Source organism: Vanellus vanellus (genome assembly GCF_965231255.1).
Source record: "Vanellus vanellus genome assembly, chromosome: 3".
In the NCBI taxonomy this organism is placed as follows: Eukaryota; Metazoa; Chordata; class Aves; order Charadriiformes; family Charadriidae; genus Vanellus; species Vanellus vanellus.
In genome coordinates, this window is record NC_138907.1 from 77,007,478 (window position 1) to 77,030,997 (window position 23,520).

Sequence of the window (23,520 nt, forward strand, 5' to 3'; positions counted from 1 at the left end):
TTGTCCTGGCTTGATCAGATAATGGCAGTGGTGCTCCTAGCAAGATTCATACTGCTTTGTGTGGCTCCACATCACACATGTATAAGCAGCCTACCTCAGTCTATTGCAGTCCCCAGGCAAAGGATCACTATCTACTACTCCTAGCACAGCAGCTGAGCAACAAATGGTGTGTCCCTGCTACAACCGTATAGAGGCAATGCTGTCAAGAGGCTGGTCCTTGCACAGCAGCCCTGAGAAGCGCAGTCCTTTCTAAGCTCAGACCTGTTGGAGTGGTGTAGAAAACACAGTCTCTGCTTACGACTGACACACTTACCTGCTTGTTCCACAGCTGCTGTGTCTTGGGGGTGTGTGTTCTTTTCAGTCAAGTGTAGTTTGTGCCATGCAGGCCAGGCTGAACGTTGTTTCTTAGATGGCAGTAAAAACCTTTGCCTAAAGATGCACAGCAAACATTTATTTTTCTTCCCTTGCAGATGATAATATAAAAATTGGTCTGGCAAGGAATAGAAAATTCAATAATAGATCTGTTCCTAAATGTAAGTAAGCAGCCTCAGGAGCCTGTTTCCAGTGGTATTTTTTTTTCTCTCTACTCTCAAAACAGTAGACTGAAGGCTGAGAGAGGTCAGCAAGGAAATTTGTAGTAGCAGCAATACTGTTCCTTCATCAGCCTGTATCCAGAAGATGCAGGAGTTCTTTTTTTCAAGTTCTTCTCTTTATGGATAGTGAGGAAGAAGGCTGCAAATTCATTCACGCACCACATGCCACTAAAACTATTACACAACTTTTATTTCCAGTAGTTGAATTGTCTTCTGTAATATGATTCTGAAAGACCTTGATGTGTCACTGCTACTGTCTTTAAAGATCCTCATGTCAAGAAAAGGGGAATATTGAGTGTCCTTAAGTCTCTATCCCTATGAGTAACTTTACTGAAGAAACAAACTGATACAGGAATTTGAGCCTCGATTTTTAGAAGTATTTGAAAGCAGAGTTCTATCAGTTGGCCTATAATCTTGCATAGCTGCTGTGATGTATTTTCCTTTGCAATATACAACTATTCAGTCCCATTTCAACAACTCGGAATAATCAAGTTGCAAATGAAAAATAACGAGATGTTTCCATGCATAGTCAGCTTGCATTTTAATATGGAGAATTAGCTGATAAGCCACGCAGTAGAAACATGGCTGTGTTTCTTCCTGGACCAGCTCTACCCAGGGGCAAGTCATCACTTTTGAACAGCATGAACACTAACCTATGCTAGGTTTAAGCCAGGTCTGTGCAAACAAGATCATATATTTTTTGTTGTCTTTCTGGAATCACCTGCTTGGGCATCACAGTGCATAGACCATCTTAGTGCAGGTGTGGCTGAATGTGAGCTAGCTCCTGCATAAACACAAGCATGTCTTTTCACTCTGTTTGAGTACCACATTTCCCATGGCAGTTCAGCATCTGTCTGCCATGTCAGTGCACTTAGGAGTCTGATGTAAGGGCGGGGTTTGCAGGAGCTAATCTGGGTGCAGTAGGGTTGGTCCGGAATACTTAATTAAGCCTGTTGGATTTCAGTTACTTCTATTTGTAGCTTCTAAGGCACTTTTTGCATGGTATTTCTCAGTTGCTTCTGTAGTAACTATATTACTGAGGGCTTTTTCCTACATGAGATATCCCTATCCCTGCTATTCCAAGTAGGGGAATTCACACTGGCAAGACTCTGATATGAAATTTACATTAAAATTATAGATTAAAAATACCTGTTCTAATAAATATTTATTTATTGAAGACCTCTGACAATTGAATTGTTCAGTTAGTGTATCTAACAAATGCAAAAGTGTTTGATATTGCTGAAAGGTAAATTTAATACAAAAAAACCTGCTACCACATAACACCAACATAGCTGAGAAAATTAAAAGTTCAAGCTGGTCTTTCACGTAAAAGTGAGAGACTGAGTAATTTTCAAGGTCTTCTCACATTCTGCTTTTCCCCAACTCCATTCCTGGGCTTTTTTCTTTCTTGTGCCACATCCTTTGTATGTTGTCTTTCCTTCCTCTGAAGAGTGAAGGTTCGGGAGGAGACCACAAGGGAGGTAGTAAATCTTCGAGGATTTCTCCAGCATGACTTTGGAGCACACTTCCTTATGCTGAGACCTCCGAGCAAACCTACATGGTGTTTTTTTTTATTTCTAGGTCAGACAACATTCACCTTCATTGCAGGTTTCCACTTACTGGTACTGCCACTCCATCTGGAATGTGTTGTGTATTCTCTTTCAGCTCACAGATAAGAAAGAGGAAAAGTGTGAAGCAGAACTTAGCACTTCTACTTCCCACTGGGATCTGACCTGAGGACCCAGACCCCTGGGAATTCTGAAATTTACATCAGTCTCTGCATGATGTACTTTGAAACTCGCACAAATAGACCAAGATTGAATTTAGGTTAAAATATGACTAGAACACAGCAAATGCAATTCTAAGAATATCAGTGTGTTGAGAATGTATTTTTCTTTTTATGTGTATCTACATGTTAGAAATTAAGTTCAATCTTTTAAATGATAGCATAGTTACTTTTTGAAGATGATATGCAGTGCTATTTATTCCTTAGGAGTATTTGGATCGGTAGTATTAAATAATAAATGCAATTATATAATAAAATGTGTGGGGAAAAAAAATATTGCTGCATAAAAGAACTAATTTCTCACTCCTTTCTTTCTAGGTGATACATCAGGTGTAAGTAAACATCATAGAATTAATTTGCCAGACAATTCAAACAGTGCATCTTTCATTGAATGGGAAGAAGATGAAATACCAAGGTCAGTATGCCAAATTTTATGTATGCTGTATTTTCTTTTATGCAGCAACTTGTATATGCTGCAGGGTTCCGGTCTCTCATTTAAGGGTCCCTTATATGTTTTGTATGTTTAAAAAAATAAAAGTGCTAATGTGACACAGACTATCATTATTTAGTTTCTTTTTATAGTTTTGGTCATCTGACACTTTCTGGTATGTGGTTGTAAAAATCTAACTGGGGGATAACAATAGGAATATATGTGGCAAATTCAACTTCCTGGTCTTCGGAAGATACATTTCTAGGTAATGACTTCTGATGAAAAGCTAAGTGAGCTTAATAGTTATAGAGAATACTTACACATCAGGTCACAGATTCTGTTTTTGTAATCACCCTTAACTAACATGAATAGTGTGCTGTCAGAGTATTCCAATTTGTCCATTTCAAATAGTAGCTACATAGGAATCTCAGCTTAGCATTTGCTTGTCCTTCTGCCATGATCTTCCGTTTTTCTAGACATTTTCTAGTCTACAGCTTGTAATTTGTAATAGCTTTACTTCTATAAGAAAAGGAATATATCTGGGGCATTGGGGCTTTTGGGGCCATGGAGGGGAAAGAAACAGTGTCTGGTGCTACCTTGATTTGTATAGTTTACCCATAGCAAGTTCATTCTTTAAACTGCTTCCTAATGTTTGACAGGTCGTGTAAATACTGTCATCTACTAGTTTTCTCAGTCATTGAGGGGGTAGTTCCTGTCATTTTTCTCTGAATAGCTTATCAGGCTTAATACACCACGCTGCTTGCTAGAGTTGTGTACAGGAGCGTTTACTTCCCGAGTAGAAAGTAAGTGCCTGAAACCGTACTTGAGACCTTCCTAGTGTGCAAAAACCTGAACTTGTACAAGGTAGCATCTGCTTTTCTGATTCTGCTACTCCTACTTTAAGGAGGTTTTGAAACAACACTAATCTAATGGTTGTCTTGTGATTTTACTTGTGGTCAATTCATATCCAGTTGTTCTTGGGCTATTTCTTCTCCTTTTTGGCTGTATACTTTGTTCATAGTCCATTTCAATCTTTGTTTGGCTCAGTTATGTAAGCCAAGTTACTTAACCTTTTGGGGGCTTGGATCATAAATTGGACCGGGATTATCTGATGTCACTTTACACAGATGTGGGGAAGGCTGATAAAAAGAAAGCAACATAACACTTCCTGGCTGTCAAACCCAGAGAGGGATGAGCTCAGCATAGCAGGACCCAAGGGTGTCTTCCCTGCAGGCACTCGTCCTCATGGCTGTATCCACAAGCTGCTTTCCTCCTCCTTCCACACTTTTGTGTATACAGCCAGGGGTGCAGCACCTCATTTGTGCCGGTCCTTCTCACACACATTCCAGCAGTGGGATGTTAGCAATAATGGGGCAAATACCAAGCCTGTCCATTTCCCTAGCATTCATTCCCTGTACTTTCGCCAGTAGGTGTTTCTTTCTTGAACGTAAAGCCTGAATACTACATAGTATACCACACAAATTCTCTCTAGTGCCATATGCAATGATACTGGTAGTTCTCTCCCTGATATGCTTTACAGTCTCATTTACCATGTCACTTTGGCTTATAAAGATTTTAGGATTTATTAGTACAAGGTATTTCTCCTTTTCCTTTTTTTCCAAGTGATAATCTTCCATTTGGAATCTCCTATAAGTTCATATAGGGCTTGTATCCCATTTTTAAATTTCATGCTGTTTCTATTATTTTACTTCTAAGTTATCTTGCTTTCATTTTATGATACTATGATCTGGTTACATATCCAGTGTGTCTACCAGCTTGCCTTATCACTATGTTTCCTTAGTACACTGCTGCATTTCCTGCCAACAATATTAATGTGATGCAAAGTAAACTTGATCCCAGAAACTAGTCTATATTCAGTCCTACGAATCAACCCTCAGTCTTTTTTTTATAACCAATAGGAATTTCACCTTTAGCCAGCTCTTAAAATGCTTTAATAATTTAGGAACTAATTTACATCTCCTCCAACTGAAATTGTTTCCCATTTGATACTGTGTCAAACATTCCTTTGTCTAGAAAATGAATTATTTTATTAAAGGCGTTCTATCATGGCTGTCTTCCGCATACTGTAGGATGTACATGCCACTGCAAATTAACAAGCCTAAATTCTTTTCCATTCCTGATTTTACTCTGTTCTGTATCTAAACAAAATTATTAGACTGTTATAATTTCTCCAGGATTATTTATGGGAGGCATCAACTTAAACCAGTGTTCTTGTAATCAAACCCATGCTGCAATTTGTCCCACTTTCAGATTACCTTCCTACTTTATTTCCTTTAAAATTCTGAAAATTTACATCTAGATTGGTTTAATGGACTCATAATTGTCATGATCAACCTTGCTGAGGGTAAATCTGACCCAGATAGTATATGAGATATCTATCCAAGGAAACCATTGTAACACAGATTGTGACTCAGATTTTTTTCCATACTGTTTTTATTCTTGCGGTCTACAGCATTGATATCTGTGAATCTGCCCTTCTTCCTTTATTTCTGTCTTTCCTTAACAAAAGTATATTCTCTATTCCAAACATTTGGTTTCTGTGTATAGCTATATCAACAGCTATATTGATTGCTAATTTCATGTGCAATACCAGCACAGGCTCCTCACTTTAGTATCCAGTCTTCGTCAATTCAAGTTGAGGTGTTAATAGCAAAAAATTTTTGCTTACTGTATTTCACCATTTGACTGTTATTTCCAGCAGCATTTGAAGTTTCTCTTATGTGTCGCTACAGAACTTCTAAGTCTTCACTTGTCCTTTGTATCAGATATGAAGATCTCATCTTTCCCTACCTTTTATCTCTACACTTGAGTTGTTGTTCTTTCAATAAAAAGCACAAGGGGAGAAGACAGAGAAATGTTGGTTTAGACCACAAAATTTCTAGGGCTGCCTTGTATTGATTGGGATGTCTGTTTAGACTCATTATCCTGGGTTTTGTGTACATCGAGAATAAATTTTAGAGATAGTCCAACATGTATCTGCCAAGTTCTTGCTGCAAGTAGCAGTGGACCAGTGCTGTGGTTTAACCAAGCAGTGCTAGTGATTTGGCATTTCTTGACTTCAGAGTACAGTATATCAAGTGGTTGAAATCTGATGCTGGATGCCTGGTAGGTAATAGGCAATAATAGTAATAGGTAATATTATTAAAAAGTTATGTGTGTAACATTAGCAGCATTTTGCATGGGTAAATGCCAGTGGTGGTTCCTTATTTAAAAAAAAAAAATTGAGAACTATGCCAAAGTTTCTTGGTGACTGAACTCACTTTTCAGTACTAGATAGCACCTTGCTATTCTCCCACTTCTCCAGAACAGTATTTAATCCAGCCATGTCCTGTCTTGCTCCTGGTAAATCTCTGCATTACTAACTTGTGGCTATAATTATTAAGCCAGGGACAGTTCTTTTAATCTAATTATAGAGTGATTCTGTTATGAAGCAGACAAATGTCCAAAGCCACTAGCTCCCAGGAATCCCTGATATTGTAATGCTTTTAGGTATGATACTTGCCAGTGTTATCAGACTGGAACCTGTAAAACCCACCTTAAAATAGGCAGTAGTCACCTGAGCCTGGCAGTGTTATCCAACAGTTTTGACAAGAGGAGTTTCTCACATGAGACACATTTAAGTTGTCCCTCGGGTACCTGATAATAAATGATTAAATGCTTTCATGAGTTCCAGTGAGAAAACTTTCTGGTAAACATCAGGCTTGGAGTTATCTGCTGGTCAAGTCCACCACTTGGACATGATGTGTTAAAAGCAGAATGGTGGAATGCTTTTGAGAAACACTTTGTTTTCTAAATCCTAAATTTGCTATTGAATGCTGGTTTATGTGGAAATCTGACAAATCTGACAAATAACACTATTGCACAGTCTAGCAGTTATGTGATATTACAGATTTCTGCTAGGTTTGTGGCTGTCATAATTGCTTTTCTTGCTTGTCAGGATGTACATGTTTTTATTTAGCCATTTGATTCTTAATGAAATATGTGCATTATTCAAGTCACTGGAACATCCTGCAAATAAATAAATTTTTTCTTCCATGAACAGAATATGGAAAACTGTTGTATCAAAGCTTATAGTCCTTATCAGTATAGTTGAGTGACACCTTTCAGATTCTCTGTGGGGTTAATTTTTTATCAACTATCCTCAGTTTAAAATCATAAATACCAGAGATGTGATCATCACAGAACTTGTTTCCTTAGGCTGTCGTTAATGTTAGTGAATTGAGATACTGACTTTGTCCGTTCTTCAAGGTTTTTGAGAGCTTCAATCTAGCTAATTGTATGGAGTGGGCACTTTTTTAATTGTGTCCACTGTTGCTGGATTGCCTCAGCATCTGAGGAACCAAACCTTGGTACTTTCTTTGAGCACATGTTTCATCCTACATTATTATCATTATTATGCTGGTGGATAGTGCCAAAAAACTTTTACTTTCTTCAAAAATAAGGACCATTCTGTCTTTTCTCAATTTATGTGGAGCTTTTTCTACAAAGGTAAGATGGATTTGTATTGCAGTTTTTCAGCATAGTGTGCATCTCAAGTAGTCATGGCAGCTCAATGTCGTGCAACCCTGATATATCTTGCTACTTAGGAGAATAAACTTTTGTTCTCTTGCAGTTAGGTTGCTTCCATTCCTATGCCACCTCACGTAACCCTGCCTTTCATATATCTGTATTACAAGTTGTACCTTGTAAACAATTCTATCTACGTTCTTTTTTACAAAATGAAACATAGATGCTATGAAAAGCTTTGGCTGGGACTTGCTAAGTCATCTTTTACAACCTTGTTCTAATACAGATGTTCTCAAATCATGGTTTTGACATTACATAAAATTATCTTTTTCTTTGCAAAACTGATGCACGTGATGTGAGGCAGGTGGTTAGTCCATTGTATAGGGCAACCTGTGTCAAACAGACCACTTCTGAGTATATTGCAAGGTATAAAAACTGCTAATGGCCTGAAGTAGCTCATATTTTCAACTAACTATAGCTAGGAGAACTGGGCATGTTCTGACTTCTTCATGCTGTCTTCTTACCTGCTAATTGCAGCACTGTAGCTGCTCAGGAAATATGGCTTTAGCTGGGAGAGTGAGAGATACAGTTGCTTCATATATTTTCCTGATGTGTTGTGCATGTTTGTTTCAGGTGAGTAAAAGCAGCAAACCTAACAGCTGATCAAGCTATTAACAGTACTCATAAAGTAGTTCTCAAAGAGCACATAATCATGTTAATAACTGTACTTCAGGACAGTTTGCACTCCTCCTCCTCCCTCTGACATTTTTGTTTTAATCAGCGTAAGTTGAAATGTTAGAAGGGCCAGTTAAAGCTGCTCTGCTTTCATATGCCCTTTGAGGTTTTTCCTGAAGTGGGAACAAATGGCTCCTTGGCCTTTGTGGCTTACCTGGATGCTGCAGAAGTTTGTAGTACTACTGCCCTGACTTCTGCTCATGCAAGTATCTAGCAATTCACCTTGACAAGGACGTTAAACAACAAGTTAATGATCCAGTTGTATTCAGAAGACATTTTTCAAGTCTTATGAAAATCTTAGTGTATGTGTCAGTTGTCTTTATTAGACTCCACATCAGTCTTTGGAGTGTGAAGTTTTGACTGCCAGCCCTGCCTTAATCCTGAAAACGTTAATGAGAATTATGATGATAAATCCTAAATTTGTTTCAAAAAAGGGCTCTTGTTAGCTCAGTGTTTTTAATTTGAGTAATATGCCATGTTAATTGGAATACTGTAATTTTTGACAGAAAGACTCCTTATATCTGTTTGATTTAGAGCTTGGGCAAAATGAGCTTTTCTGTTTCTAATCGCCCAAATCATTTGAATCTTGGTGAGTTGCAGACAAAGAACATGCTTCAAATTAATATGATTAATGAAAAATACTTAAGTTACAGTGACAACTACCAGTTTGTTTCGAATTGAGCAATGTTGAATTTCCTGTTATTTTTATAAGATAAATCCGTATTAGAATCTCTTATTTATAAGAAATCAGATTATTTGGAAAGCTCTTGGCCTATTCTGTCTATGGTATTGATCAGTTCTCAAGACGAATCACTGGCCACCCTCTTGATGGGGATATGGAAAGCCAAGACACGTTTTGTTGACAAAAATGTCCTACCTAGTTAAAGGGGAAAAGAATAGAAAGCTGGCATTTTGTCAGAGGAAAGGAAAATGTTTCACTTAATGGTTTTAGTAATCAAACAAACTCTTCGGAAATAGGTCACTAACTAAAAATATATTTTGTCTTAAACTCTTCGAGGATTGTCTGTCTGTCTCTTTCTTTCTCTGTCTGTCTCTTCCCCCCCCCACCCCCCCCTTTTTTTTTATTGGATTCCTTTTAAAGAGGAAATTAGTGAAAGTAGGAAGCTCAGAGCTTTGCAGTTGTATCTACCAAACAAGTAAAAGACAGATCTTGACCAGATTTCTGGTCATTTGTGTGTCATTTAGCAAAGGAAAGTGTTAAAACCAGAAACTCTTCTGATATCAATCACCATTGTGTATTGTGGTCCCTTTTCACTTGTTCGAAGAAACGCTTTGATTTCATGAACGGAGCAGACAAAATTTTTGCGGCCTCCTCCTTTGTTCTTATTTCCAAGTGATTTTGCAGTTCTTTCTTATTATGTGATCAAAATGCAAGTTTCAGCTTGCCTGCAGTTCCTGTTGCCCATTGTGCAGGCAGGCACTGTTTGAATGCTTTGATGAATATGAGCGCCCAAAGTGTGTGACATGAAAATCACGCATTTTGATCATATTATGGACTTGTTTCTCAGCTGATGGCGTGACTGGGAAGGGACAGTAGTGATGGTAATGGATTGTCCTTAAAGGGTGCATTAAGGCATGGGCAGTCTACTTGTGCTAAAAGGCTGAGCTGCTTTGCTTTAGGAGTTCTATCATCTGCTCTCTTAATTTTCACAGTAAGTCTGAAACAGTACTGCTGACTGGAGGGATTAGTAATCATATAGTAATGCATAGCATCTTACAGTCGTTAATGAATTCTACATCTGCCAGACTACTTTTGGATGTTTAGAACGAAGAAATATCCTGCTCTGCCTTCTTTTGCTGTAACCAAGTGAAACATATGTTTACATACAGAGTGAAAAATACACTTAGTGTATTAATGCAGCCATCAAATGTGACATCACAAATATTAAAAGTATGGCTACCAGGAAATTATTCTGGAACATTTATTTTCTGTGCTTTTACACTATATGCTTTCAAAATGTTAAGTGTCAAGCAATTTCTAAAGTTGACTTTCAGGATGCCTATTCCTTTTTTTTTTTTTTTTTTTTTATCCCTTCATTAAAAATCCAGTTGCTGAGATTTCTGTTCTGTTTCTTGGTTTCATATTATCTATAAGACAGGATTTTACTTTCTAATAAAAATTCCACTATTATAATGGGATACAGGAGGAGAGCAAACAAGATTCTTGAAGGCTGAGTCTGCTGTAGAGAGGTTGAGGTTATCACAGTAAATCCTATCAGCCTTACATAGGTGAATATTTTTCTTGCCCCAAAAGTCAAGTTACACATCATCTGAGCAATTGAACTAGTAATACAAATTGAACTTCGAATTACTGTGATATATAGAAGGAGTCAATGACCAAATAACTAGATCTCCTTTCAATCCTCTCTGTCTTTTCCCTTATAAGTGTCAGTAAATTCTAGGACTGGTTTAATTTCTGCTTACATTTCTAACACTGTTTATTTCCATCTTGTCCAGTTCTTTGCCTAAACAGTTAAACTAACAAGCTGTAAGTTTACTGTTTTTTTTTTTGTCTCCAATGGAGATTAAAAAAATAAAAGAAAAAATCGTGGACTTTCCCAGAACTTCGGTCTTTTATGGTTAAAAATAATTTTCTGATTTCCTTGTCAGGTCTGTGTTCTCTCTAACAACGCAGGAAGCTATTTCTGCATTATGCAAAATATAGTTGGTATTTCAATTGACTGATGTTATTTCTTCATAGGTGGACAAATAGATACAGGTGTAATACAGTAGTTATAGCCTAGCAATTTCAATTTTCTCTGCATGGTATTGCAACCTAACGGCCTTAGAAAGCAAAATATTTGTTTGCGAGTGCCTGTCATAATCTTTATGAATTTCATGCACTGTTGTGAACCTAGTAAATAATTCTTGTTTTTGTAATCACAAATGAATGGGTTTGGTATCATAAACTAAATCATATAGTACATGGATACACTTCAGAAATATTAGATCTCTTTTCTACTGACAGAACTGGACAGTAGTCAGTAAAAGCTCACATTGAGGTATCTCTTCAGATAAGTAGCCCTCTTGATTTGTTGTGTTGTGTTCCTGTTCCCCACCACCACACCTGGCCCTTTTCTTCTTTTCTCCCCTCAGGAAAGGGTTGTTCTTTTGGGGGAAGCAAGGAAAGCTGAGGGCCAGGAGGAAGTGACACAGGAGAAATATTGCACTTCTTTACAAGTACTCCTTTGTTCTGTACTTCACTTACAGCATGGACTCTGCGTGGGCAGGAGTTCTGGTGTAATGGTAAAGCAGTAGACCACTGAAGCTACCTTGAAAGCAGCCCTTTACCTTCAGTTTGAGTTCATGCTGTTTAAAACAGTTTAATTTCTGCAGTGCTTTTGAGAGAACCACCTGGTCTTCTGCTGCTTCAAAGTCAAGAAAACTATTTTAGAGCTTTCTTGCAAGAGGCAACCTTGCTAGCTGTTTTAATTAGCTCTCTACTGAGCAAATCTACATGCTTTGCCCATATATAACCTTCTTAAGGAATAGGATGTGTCAAAACTAGCTTCAGTCCTAACTTCATGTAATCTATGTTTTCTGATGGTCTGTACCATAGACCTCTGCAAAAGGAGTTTAGAAGTAAATACTTTTCTTTTCTAGAAAACTACAGATCGGGAATGTGATGAAGGGGTCAGTTTTGTTTTTGTTTTTTTTCTTGGCATGCTATCTTATCTCTTGATAATAAATATGATGACCTGAAGCCTTTTAAAAACTTAAAAATATTTTTGTGGTTGAGTTCTCTGATGTTTACTGAGAAGTCATTAGATTTTTGCTCTTAGGTAGGACCATAGAATAGTTTGAGTTGGAAGAGACCTTTAAAGGTATTCTAGTCCAAACCCCCCTGCATTGAGCAGGGACATCTTCCACTAGATCAGGTGACTCAGAGCCCCATCCAACCTGACCTTGAATGTTTCCAGAGATGGGGCATCTACCACCCCTCTGGGCAACCTGTTCCAGTGTTTCACTACCCTCGTCATAAAAAAGTTCTTCCTTATATCTAATCTAAATCTTCCCATTTTTAGTTTAAAATTATTATCCCTTGTCCTATTGCAACAGACCCTACTGAAAACCTTGCCCCCAACTTTCTTATAAGCCCCCTTTAAGTATTGAAAGGTGATAACAAGGTCTCCCTGGAGCCTTCTCTTCTCCAGGCTGAACAACCACAGCTGTCTCAGCCTCTGATAATCTTCGTGGCCCTCCTCTGGACTCACTCCAACAGGCGTATGACTTTCCTGTGCTGAGGGCTCCAGAGCTGGATGCAGTACTCTGGGTGGGATCTCACCAGAGTGGAGTACAAGGGCAGAATCACCTCCCTCGACCTGCTGGCCACTCTTCTTTTGATGCAGCCCAGGATACGGTTGGCTTTCTGGGCTGGGAGCACACATTGCTGGCTCGTGTCCAGCTTTCTATGCACCAGTACCCCGAAGTCCTTCTTGGCAGGGCAGCTCTCAATCCCTTCCTCCCCAGCCTGTATTGACACCAGGGGTTGCCCTGACCCGTGTGCAGGACCTTGCACTTGGCCCTGTTCAACCTCATGAGGTTTACATGGGCCCACTTCTTGAGCTTGTCCAGGTCCTTCTGGGTGGCATCCCGTCCCTCAGGCGTGTCAACCGCACCGCTCAGCCTGGTGCTATCTTACAACATAAGTGAAGCAGTTTAATTTTACATTTCTTTCAGATTTCATATTTCTAGGTAGTTAAATACCTAATTTTCAAAGAAGGTGTCAGGCTTTTATTTAAATCATCTACTACCTCCTTGCGCTATAGTGGCTTCTATTCAAAGTTTATAGAGAGCATTAAAAAAATCATGAATTTTATCTTACGTTCCATGCTGAGATTTTTGAGGCTCTGTTTCTGTCAGGGAATGTAGGAATACAAGCAGATGTTGTAAGTCAGCAGTAGATGTTGTGAGTCAGCAGTTAATTAACCTAGACAAAGGGCCCTGAAGAATAGTGTTATTTTAACCATGGGGAGCTTTGAGGGGATTGTCTGTGTTTCTCTAAAAATTTTCAAAGGGTAAACAGACTTCCACGTGAACCTGGGAGCAGATTTCTCTTTCTTAGCTCCCTCCATGGACTCCTTAAAATTAGTTCACTGACAGTAACAGGTGGAAGGCCACTGACCTTAGCAGATCTGAAAAAGCACAGCAGGAAGGTGATCATTATACAACCAGCTTGAATCTGTTTCTAGTATTTTAAGTCTTTAGCAAGCCAGTTATCCTTAGTTCTGCTGTGTTTGGGATGCTAATACTCTGTTTATATTCACCAGGCTACCCCTAACTCCCCTAAATAAATTTAAAAAAAAAAAAAAAAAGTGAAAAAATAAAACATTTCTTGCTTCTCTTCTGTTAAACTGTCTTGCATTGCTCTGAGCTGTGAAAGAGAGAGAAACATTCCTGCCACTGCATTTACTGGGCGCAAGATCATGCGAATGCAGATGGTCCTATTGGCTGAGAGTTCTATAGAACATTTCATCTTGTATTTGAGGAGGAGAGCATTATTGTAACTGCTGTAGTATTTAGAATTGTCTACTACTTCTTTCTCTTCTCCCTGCAAAAGAAAAAGCTAATCACTTTAAGCTGAAGATACAAATTTCTCATCTAGATTTTAATATCACCATTAATTTAAGGACTTGCAGGCAAGGATGAGAACTGGTAATTCTGTATTCAGGTACTCGCCCCCATTCTCCCTGAAATACTGTAGATGTTGGTCCAGTTAGAAAACAGTGACAATGCATGTTTCAAAATCAACATGTTTATAAAGTTAACCCGTGGTATTTATGTTATCACAGCTCTTTAATGTTGAAAGGTGTTGAGCCACAAAGTACCTGTGAATTGGAGGTGGATGCAGTAGCTGCTGACATTTTAAATCAACTGGATATTGAAGGTGAAGTGTTAATAACTTTCCATGTAAAATGTTTTAGGACAGGAACTATATTGTTACCTTTTTTTAAGGCTCAGTTTAGTTAAGCCACTGTCCAGATTTCAGTGTTAGTGAATTGTTGATCTGCAAATGTATAAAGTTAAAAAAAAAAAATAATTGTTGAATGGACTCTGAAAGAAAACATGTTATAAGAATAGCCTATTGTCAGAGCAATAGAAAGAGATTTTTGTTAATGGATAACAGAAGGTTTCAGACCTATAAGGAGAATAAGTGAAATACCAACATGAAGTATGCATGTATATGTTCATAAATCTATACATACATACACACACATACGTGGTGAGAAGACCAGCAAAAGCCAAAGGTCTAGATAACAAATAGGACATCTAGAAAACAAATAAAGTTACACCTTAACTTTTACTTAACACTGAATCCTAGAGTAAGGCAAGGATTGAAATTAGAAAATAACAGATTAGAATGACAGATGAAGAAGAATGTCAGAATTTAATTTGGGGGGAAGAATGCTTCATCACGTTGACAGACTTCCCTTTATGTATTATTGCATATTTCAGCCCAGATTGGCAGGAACCCTGGTTTGCAAGCTATATGGGAAGATGAAAAGCAACGACGGAGACAGAAATGTGAATCTTCTCAGATTAAGTCACCTGAGTCACAAGGTAAAAAAAAAAAATAATATTGTGCAGCTTTTCATCAAAAACTTTGAATGTGAAGCAAGCAGGAGGTAGAATTTAAATCAGTGTATGAAGTTTAAGGGCTTTTTAGATGTACTGGTTTTTTACTTCCAAGCTTACTGTTTGCCCAGTATGTGTATTCCAGTTTTAAAACCAAGATACATAACCTTGCCTAAAAACATCACGATTCAGCTAAGCTGCAAAGCATTCTAGACAGAATGAATGATAATGACAGTTAAGATTGCATACTTTATTATGGAAGATGTTTAAATGTTTAAATACTGGCAAAATTAGATCTCTTATCCTGAAGCTTTCTGTGGTAGTTAATGCACAAGGGCAGTTCCTTTGGAATTCTGTGGAATTATAGCTAAGGCGATGTTAGATGAAAATTCTAAAAGGATGAACAAGTCCTGTATTTTTATGTAAAATTCATTGCACAGGGAAGACTGTGCTCTGCAAATTAATTGCATAATGAACAGACCAATTCTTTGCATGTGTTTTTTAAAATATGCATGATATTTGGCAAGTAAGCCAGAGGATTGCAAGAAGGAAGGAGGCAGGTTCCTGGCTAAGGCAGACTGCTTTCTGACTGTCTTTTTTTCCTGCGTTTCTGCGTAATATTGTTGAGGCTGCATAAACCAGACTTTTCAAAATTGGTCACTGATTGTTCTTTTCCTGGATGTTCACCTTGGTGTAATTGCAGCATGATTTGTAAATGCTGTTGATACTTGCAGTTGCAAATGAGATCAATGAGAGTATGTGAAGTATTTTAAAAGTGTTTAAATACACTTGAAAAATCAGCCCTCAAATTTGGCACTTAAAATTAGCAGACACTTCAATTTTGAGCCATTTCCTAATAGAATTAGTAATTTTTGCTGCTCTCTGTGTTGAGAGGTCAAAGTAAAACTGAATAACAAATATTTTTCAAATTTTAAAGACCGTGGATTTGTGCCAGCAACAGAGAGTGAAAAATTTTTTCAGAAGAGGCTTAAAGAAATCCTCAAGCAAAATGACTTCTCTGTGTAAGTGTTTAGCCATTTGCCATAAATTATAGTATTCTATGCAAACCTTAAATACGCATTTAAAAATTGGTTTTCAATTAACTAGAACGTTGTCAGGATCAGTGGACTACAGTAATGGATCAGAGGAGTTCTCTGCTGAGCTAACACTACATTCTGAGGTACTTTCTCCTGAAGCCTTTCAGTGTACGCCAGCTAATATGGTAGAAGTGCATAAAGATAAAAAGATGAACAAAGGTGAGTATTTTTAATAGCATAATTGTTTAGGCATAAATATATATCATGCTTTGGCTGTTTGCACTATCAGCAGAAGTAAGCCAAGGAAGATCTGATTGTCAGTTATGAAAAAATGGAGAGTAATTTTGCTTTTATTTTCATCATTGTTAGAGTAAGCTTTTTTAAAATTGCCATAGTAAATAATGGAAACATACATGACTAGTAAAATCCATTTTGAAGTGGCTTGCTTTTATAATGTATTGATGTCTGTGACTCTGAAGTTTTATCCTTTCTCTTTTTGTTTTAAAGAATCCAATAGGATGCATACTGATAAAGAAGAGAAAGCAGTTATTAACGAAGAAGCAATTTTAAACATTGTGGAGAATAGTCAGAGCTTTCAGCCTTTGTCTCAAAGGCTGAGTCAGACTACAGTTTTTAGTGAGTATGATTGGAATGTCTTTTCTTCCAAGCTGTTTTACTGTTCCATAGGCTTTGTTGTGTTCACTTACGTTATCAGTCATGAAAGAAAGTTAAGTGGTTTACCTCAGGAAGTTTGTCAAGCAGATTGAGACTTCACAGACACACACCCTACCACCAACCCTCCCAAAAAACACTTTATATTTTCTAAAAGTGTCACCAGGACAGTGTATTTGTAGAGGCTACTACACTTTACTGGTTCACTAAGCTTGTCCTCTTGCCATATCAGGTCAATGCAATCTCTTATGGATATTGCTCTTCCTTATGGTCATAGGGTTATAGCACTAAATCTGTCATAATAAAGAGGATTTTGACTGTCTATCCGTTACATTCTTGTAGTTCCTGCATCTTTCTTACATTATGGTAGAGAACATTCTCATGGGCTATCCTTAGAAGGTCAGCTGTCTGGAGATACTGGAGGATAGTAGGCTGATAATGAGAGACAAATTGCAGCAGAGCATTTCCCAAAGCTTATGTATACAAAAGAATGGTTGAAGGCAAAGAAACAAGAAGTAGAACATTAAAGAGGGGGAGAAAAAACATGACAGCAAACAAATGTGAATGGCATGAGGGGCAAACAACAGTAAAATAACACAACAAAGGAACTTGTATGAAAAGCTATTTCAGGTAGAAGTAGTTCAAATACTCTAGAGGAGATGAAAAGTGCATAGTTCATGCTATCTCTATATATACGTTCTTATGTAAACATAAGGTATAATGGTAATATGCCCTACAGTTGATCCTACAAGGAGCGGGGGTGAGGATCTAAAACCCATAGCCTCCATGCTTTTGATACGTATATGGTGTGAATATGTGCGTTGGCAACAAGATACAATATGGGCAATGATATATATCTGTGGGTAATGCAATATACAATCTTTTCTTGCAAAGAAAGGAGGAGTGGATCGAGTAAGCTTAAGAGTACTTTTCAGTGCTGTTTTATTTTGCAGAAAGTAGGCAAGATTTTGGTTGTGGAAAAGGCAAAGTTTTGGATTTATCAAGAGAACTATAAGTAAAGAAATTATGTGGGAGCTAGCAAACATCATCATTGATTTATCTTTTTTGGAGTGAGAAGGTTGTGCTGAGAGGGTGAGAAGTGGCTAAAATAATATATAGAGTACATCTTATGACTATGCAATTGAATTGCTCAACCAAATAGGAGTGTTGAAATGGTAGTTTTCCAGTGGCTAGGGAATCAGATGGAGATTTTATGACTTTTTCTTTCTTTTTTGTCGTCATTTTTTGTTTTGGTTTGGTTTTTTTTTTTTTTCTTCTTGTTATCATGGATCTACTAACTGTTGGTGTCTTTTGTGACCATGAGTAACGTTCTGCGTCTTTGGGTCTCTTATGCTTTTTCATAGCATGGACTAGTCTTTACTATGCCTATGTAGAGTCATAGCGTCAGAGGGGCCATGAAGCGCACTATTCTGCTGCTGTGAAATACACAACAAGGTTTATATTAATGAGAAGTAAAGATTGGAGTTTAATGACGGACCTCGTGAAGGGCAAAGGAGCCAAGAACAGAAAGTACAATTGAAAGTGGGTTAATTCAGAACTCTGGCAAAGGGGATGGTTTCCATTCTAAACGGTTGCATGGTGTCTTGTGAAGCCTTTGTAAAATATGGAAAATGCCTTCCTCACCAATGTTGAGACTTATTTTATATGATTCTCAGGATCATTGTAAATCATATGATATTTCCTGAGGAAGGAAAGTAGAGATTGTAGTTCTTCAGCCAGAGGAGGAGAGAAGTAACAAAGCTGCCTGGTAGACTGGAGATCATAAATTGGTTTATGAGGTCAGATGAAAGGTAAGCAGGAGGAGAGTGAGAAGAAATTGTGACTTGGGAGGATGGTTAAGAAATAAAAATAAAGGCAAGTGCATGAGTTAGTGTAAGCTTGGGTCAAATAAAGGAAAATAAAAAATCAAATCTAAGGGAGGACTGAAATTAGATAAACTTCCAGTGTTCAGAGGAACCTAGGAAGAGAATAGGTTATAGTGAAAAGAAAAGGGAGATGAAGTTAAGCATTATAGTAAAGGACAGAAGGAAAGATGAACTAGTTTGTGTAAATCAGCATCAACATTTCATGAGATGTGGTGATTGAAATTCTTCCAAGTGATACAGAGGGAAGTGCCCAACAGAGTTAATGCAGCCATTGAAATGGTGAGAGCAAGAGAAGGCACTTGTGCTGAAATAAAAGGGGAGACAGGCTTTACTGAATGTGAGGAGGTAGTAGGAGGGTGGAAAGAGAGAAGTGCTCCCACTAAATCTACTACAATCAGAAGAGGAGGGCAGAAATAAAAAAAGGTTGTCAAGATTCTAGATAAAGAGCTAGAAAAGGTAACAAATCATAAAACTTGAAAAAAATAAGATATGAAAAGCTTCGTTTCTGTAGCCTGCCTTGCTTTAGATGGTAACAAACAAGTAGATTTTAAAATGTTGAGGGGGTGTTTTGGTTTTGTTTGGTTGGTTTTGTTTTTTACTGGTAGACTATAACTAGTCATTTACAAGTAGAACAAAGTATAGATTCTACTTGTATGGGCTTTTTCTGCAGTGGACAGTAGTGCTGATGAGGCCATGATTGATCTGTTGGCTGGATTGGAGAATGATGGATATCAGATGGGACATCACAAAACACTCTCTCATCATCGTTCTCTTGGAAGCTGTCGAAATTCTCAGAACAGTGATGATGAAGAAAATGAGCCACAGTGCGAGAAAGAAGAAATGGAACTTAGTTTGTTAATGTCCCAAAGGTGGGACAGTAGCATTGAAGAGCCTGGGCCAAAAAGAAGGTATATATGTGATTTTCTTTTCTTAATATGTTCTATTCTGCTAGATCGTTCCTCCCTCCCACCTCATTCCTCCCTCCCACCCTATTTTCAACTGTGCTATGAGCCCAGTGAGCTGTAGAGAGGTCTCTGTTGACAGCACTGGAAAAATCTATGCAGATCTTGGGATAGGATGCAGTTGTTCAGATGATGCTGTGAGTTGTCAGTTTTATATGGAAATAAAGATTAAATGTTTAGGTTTGGCTAGACCTAAGCTTCTAGTTTGCTGTTTGAGGAAAAATTGAGTAGGTTTTTTGTCCTACAAGTCCAAATGCAAAAAACTTTAGTTTTAACTTCCTTTTAAGGTCACACCTTGGATGTAGTACAGATGTTAACCTGTATCTTGTACAACACATGTGCCTGTAACTTTTACTGAAATTAATATTTAAGAAGTATTCTTATGAAGACTGACCGAGAAGACAGAAAAACACCCATTTGTTTCCATGGTCAAAGCTTAAATCAAAACATGAATGTTGCCTACTCTGCTGGACTGCTAAAGGTCAGCAGCTTAAATATTTTTAAGGCCAAGATTCTTGGAACACCTTCTCAGGTTGTAATGACCTTTTGTACAGTCTGCACTGACAGGCATTGAAAGAAGCTATATCTAGTTTCTCTTCACCCCTGCTTTGGGCAGACCTTCTGGTATTTATAATTCTATTTGAAAGATGAGAGACTTCACAGGCATAACGTTTTGATATTTGTTTGGGGTTTTTTTCCATCAGAAATCATAATTATACTACGATTCAGAGAGCAAGAGAGGCATAGAAATATTTAATCTTTTATTTCCTGAAGACATACAGAAAAGTTGTAACAGAATCAGAAGTTAGATCATTAGTCTCGTAGTTCTAGAGATAATTCATCTCTAAAGCTACTTCTCCTATTTGACCTTTGATTTTCTTTGGTTTTTTTTCCCTCACAGTAGTCTGGAAAGTTGGAATTTCCATCTAAACCACTTAACTTTAATCTTCAGTTTAGTCATAGTTTCTGTGTAAAACCAGCCTATATCTTCCAGAATTTATTAGCTCAGGCACAGCTCTGTATGGGCATGACTACAACTTCTGGAGTCAGGTAGGATCCTGAACAATTAACTGCTTTTATGGAATAAAGAAGCCTATTTAAAAACTCATCAGACTTGATGAGCTGGCTCATGCTCATAGCTGCCTACATCTTAATCCCAGACAGAAAGCACTAGGGAGAATGTACATACCAGGTGCTTCCACAGGGAGTCAGCTGCTGTTCAGAGGGTATTACAAGGTTTGTTTGTGATCTCTGCAGAATTTGGACTGACTTCAGAACAGAGCATGGGTATCTCTGCCCCCTGTGTGATTCTTCTCATGCTTGAAGAGCGAGCCAGTTTGAGTCTGACAATGGATCTAATCTTATTCTGCTCAGGCTCTTTCTATCTGTACTGCTTCATAATGCATCCTACCATATCCATACTATCACTTTTCTGTTACTGAGTATTCACCAATCTTCCGTTCCCTCAGAAAATATATTGAGATAATGAGGAGTAACAATAACCTACTGACTGAATTAAGTGGTTTGGGTTTGATTTTTGCTGAACTGGAGAAAAAAAGAAAAAAAACAAAACATCAAGACCTGGACTGGTTTATCATGCTGTGTTACACAAATTTTCCAGGAATCTAAACTGATGGGCTTGAATGCAGAGAGATCCAAGTTATTATCTGCAGAAGTTGTCTCCAGTGTGACTGGGTTTACTAAAGATTTGCTTCATGCACAGGTTTATAGTGTAATTCAGGTTGGAAGAAACATCTAGATGCTATGTAGTCCGGTGCCCTGGTCAAAACAACTTTGGGTAGATCAGTTACTCAAACCTTGACCAGCCAAGGCCCTGAGCATCTCCAAAGACAGAGTTTGCATATGGGCAGCGTTCCAGTGTTTTAACACCCTCATAATGAAGTATGTTTTCCTGTACATGACGTTCCCTGAGGCAGCCCTGTGCTCATTGCCCTTTTCATGTAACTCTGATTCTGGTTTCATCTTTATACCCGCTCATCGGATACTTGACAAGTGCAAAAAGATCTCCTCTCTCCTCCGTTTTTTCTCAACGCTGAATAACTCCTGTTCGCTTACCCTCTCCTTATACATCATGTGCTCCAACCACCGGTTGCCCCGATGCTCCTCAGCTGGATTTGCTCCACTTTGACAGTGTCTGTCTGTAGTGGGATGCCCAAAACTGGGCACAATACTCCATATGCAGCCTCACAACTACTGAAATTGGCTAGTCTCACAGTCACAGTCCAAGGTGCAGCTGGGCTTCCTTGCTACAAAGGCACACTGCACACTCTCATGTTCAACTAGTTGTCCAGGGCTTTTGCATCCTTTTCTGCAAAGCCACTTTGTAGCCAGCTCTCTCCCTGCCTGTAGCTGTGCATGGGGTTATTTCATACCATTTGTGGGATGTTTGGATTTGTCTTTTTCAATGTCCATGAGGTTCCTGTCAGCTTATTCTCCAGTCTATTGAGAGCCCTTGGAATAGCAACCCTTCTCTCCAGAGTGTTGATTGCTCACCCCAGATTGATACTCATTTGCATATAGAGCTGAATGTCTTTGCACTGTACTTTTTTCCATGTTTTGGAAATCTAGATGAGGGACATATAAGCTCACTTAGATCATGGCCACTGTATACCTAGCTGTGCTTGTTAGTTAGGTCTCTCTTCCAAGTCATGCTGCTTCCAGACTTGAGTTAGTCTGGAAATTAAATAGCCATATTTGAGCCTATTGTTCCTGAACTAATAAACATGGCTTGATCTAAGTTGGCTCAGTGCTGAGCACATTCAGATGTCTGTGGGCTTATGATACATATAATTCATGCTCTTGTCAAACTCCACAGATAAGAGTTCTTCAAAAGTAGATGGTATTTAGGTTATTCTGGATTTTCTTTCCTGTAACTTCAAAACCTTTGTATTTATACCTTTTAAGGTACTACACAATAATGTTTTGAATATATCAGGCTACTAGGATAGATTATTGTCATCTTAAAAACAACAAAGAAATAAAAAACAAAACCACTGCCAAACCTTAGTTCCTTAATATTTATCTGGATTTCTCTCTTGTAGCCACAGAATAGATTATTTCTATGAAGAATTATGTCCAGCTCACGCTTTATTTTAAAGAAGATGACATCAAATTCCTACATGCCTCTAGAGTTGTAATATACCAGAGCATTTGTTTTGGGTTTTGTTCTATAGATTCTTTTTCTCCCTGCCCTCCCCAATAAAGCCATGCCACCTTAAAAACCTGAAAAATTCATAGAAGCTTTTCTTTGTAGATATACTCCCCCCCCCCCCCCAGCAGATTTATGACTGTAAAAATGACAGTGTAAAAGCGGCTTAAGTATTAGCAACAGCAACTTTAGAATGTTCAGGGAGGGATGGAAACAAACATTGTTTTGGTGTTTGTGCTTTAGTTAAGCCTGCCAGGAGAGAGAATTGTTATAATACAGTAAAGATTCCTTTTTTTTTTTTAAAAAAAAAAAAAAAACAAACATCTGCTTGCTAAGAGTTAAACTGAAATCATTTTTGCATGGTTGGTTTAGTCTTCAAATTTCAAGGACTTTTAAGCAATGAAATTAAATTTCAGTAAAATTGAAAAAGTAGGCATCTAAATGTCTTCTCTCTAACGTCTTAAGCTAGTGAATCCTGCTGGTTTTGTCTGTAGTTTTTAAATGGTTGGCTACCACTGTTGCCTCTTAAAATATTATTCAATGTTACTATTTTGAGTTTCTCAGTGAGAAATTTAACAATTTTTTGTTTGTTTCCCTTTGCTTCCCTAAATTACGCAACCACGTAGCACCACACCCCTTTGATTTTGAGATTCCCTGTGGCTATTGGCATTTTCTAAGAGAAGTATTGTGTCCTTTATTTTCTCTAGGTCAGCTGGCAAAAATACGCATCAAAGTTCAACAGAAGAGGATTCATCTTCAGAGGAAGAAATGGAGTGGAGTGGTAACAATATGCTCCTAACTAATCTCTCTATACCTCAGTTAGATGGGACTGCAGATGAAAACGGTGGTAAGTAAATAGGAAAAAGAGCTTTGGAAGTTGAATTATTACCTGGGTCATAGTTTGTTTTCAGATCAATTTGCTAATTCTCGAAAGTGCTAACCATTTTCAATTCTTGTTTCAATTGGATGGAAATGCTCTCAATGGATTGCAGAAGCAGGCCCTTAACATCTTCCTTATAAGCCAACAATATTTTAATCTCAGTGCCTTCAACGAATTATCAGAATCTGCTTTTCCTATTGTATTAATGATCAAAAAAAGGGCATTGTTTTATTAGTTTAATGGAAA

General features: G+C 37.9%; 1 protein-coding gene across 1 annotated transcript in view; it reads left to right on the forward strand.

Moving 5' to 3' along the window:
- Positions 1-23,520, forward strand: part of REV3L (REV3 like, DNA directed polymerase zeta catalytic subunit) — a gene marked incomplete at its 5' end in the record, with an annotated part of 135,202 nt that overhangs the window by 60,271 nt on the left and 51,411 nt on the right. The window contains 8 exons of the mRNA XM_082480731.1: positions 2,698-2,794; positions 13,885-13,979; positions 14,549-14,653; positions 15,606-15,690; positions 15,776-15,924; positions 16,213-16,341; positions 18,934-19,171; positions 23,102-23,241. Coding sequence (XP_082336857.1) covers positions 2,698-2,794; positions 13,885-13,979; positions 14,549-14,653; positions 15,606-15,690; positions 15,776-15,924; positions 16,213-16,341; positions 18,934-19,171; positions 23,102-23,241 — 1,038 coding nt within the window. The remainder of the gene's footprint in view (positions 1-2,697; positions 2,795-13,884; positions 13,980-14,548; positions 14,654-15,605; positions 15,691-15,775; positions 15,925-16,212; positions 16,342-18,933; positions 19,172-23,101; positions 23,242-23,520) is intronic.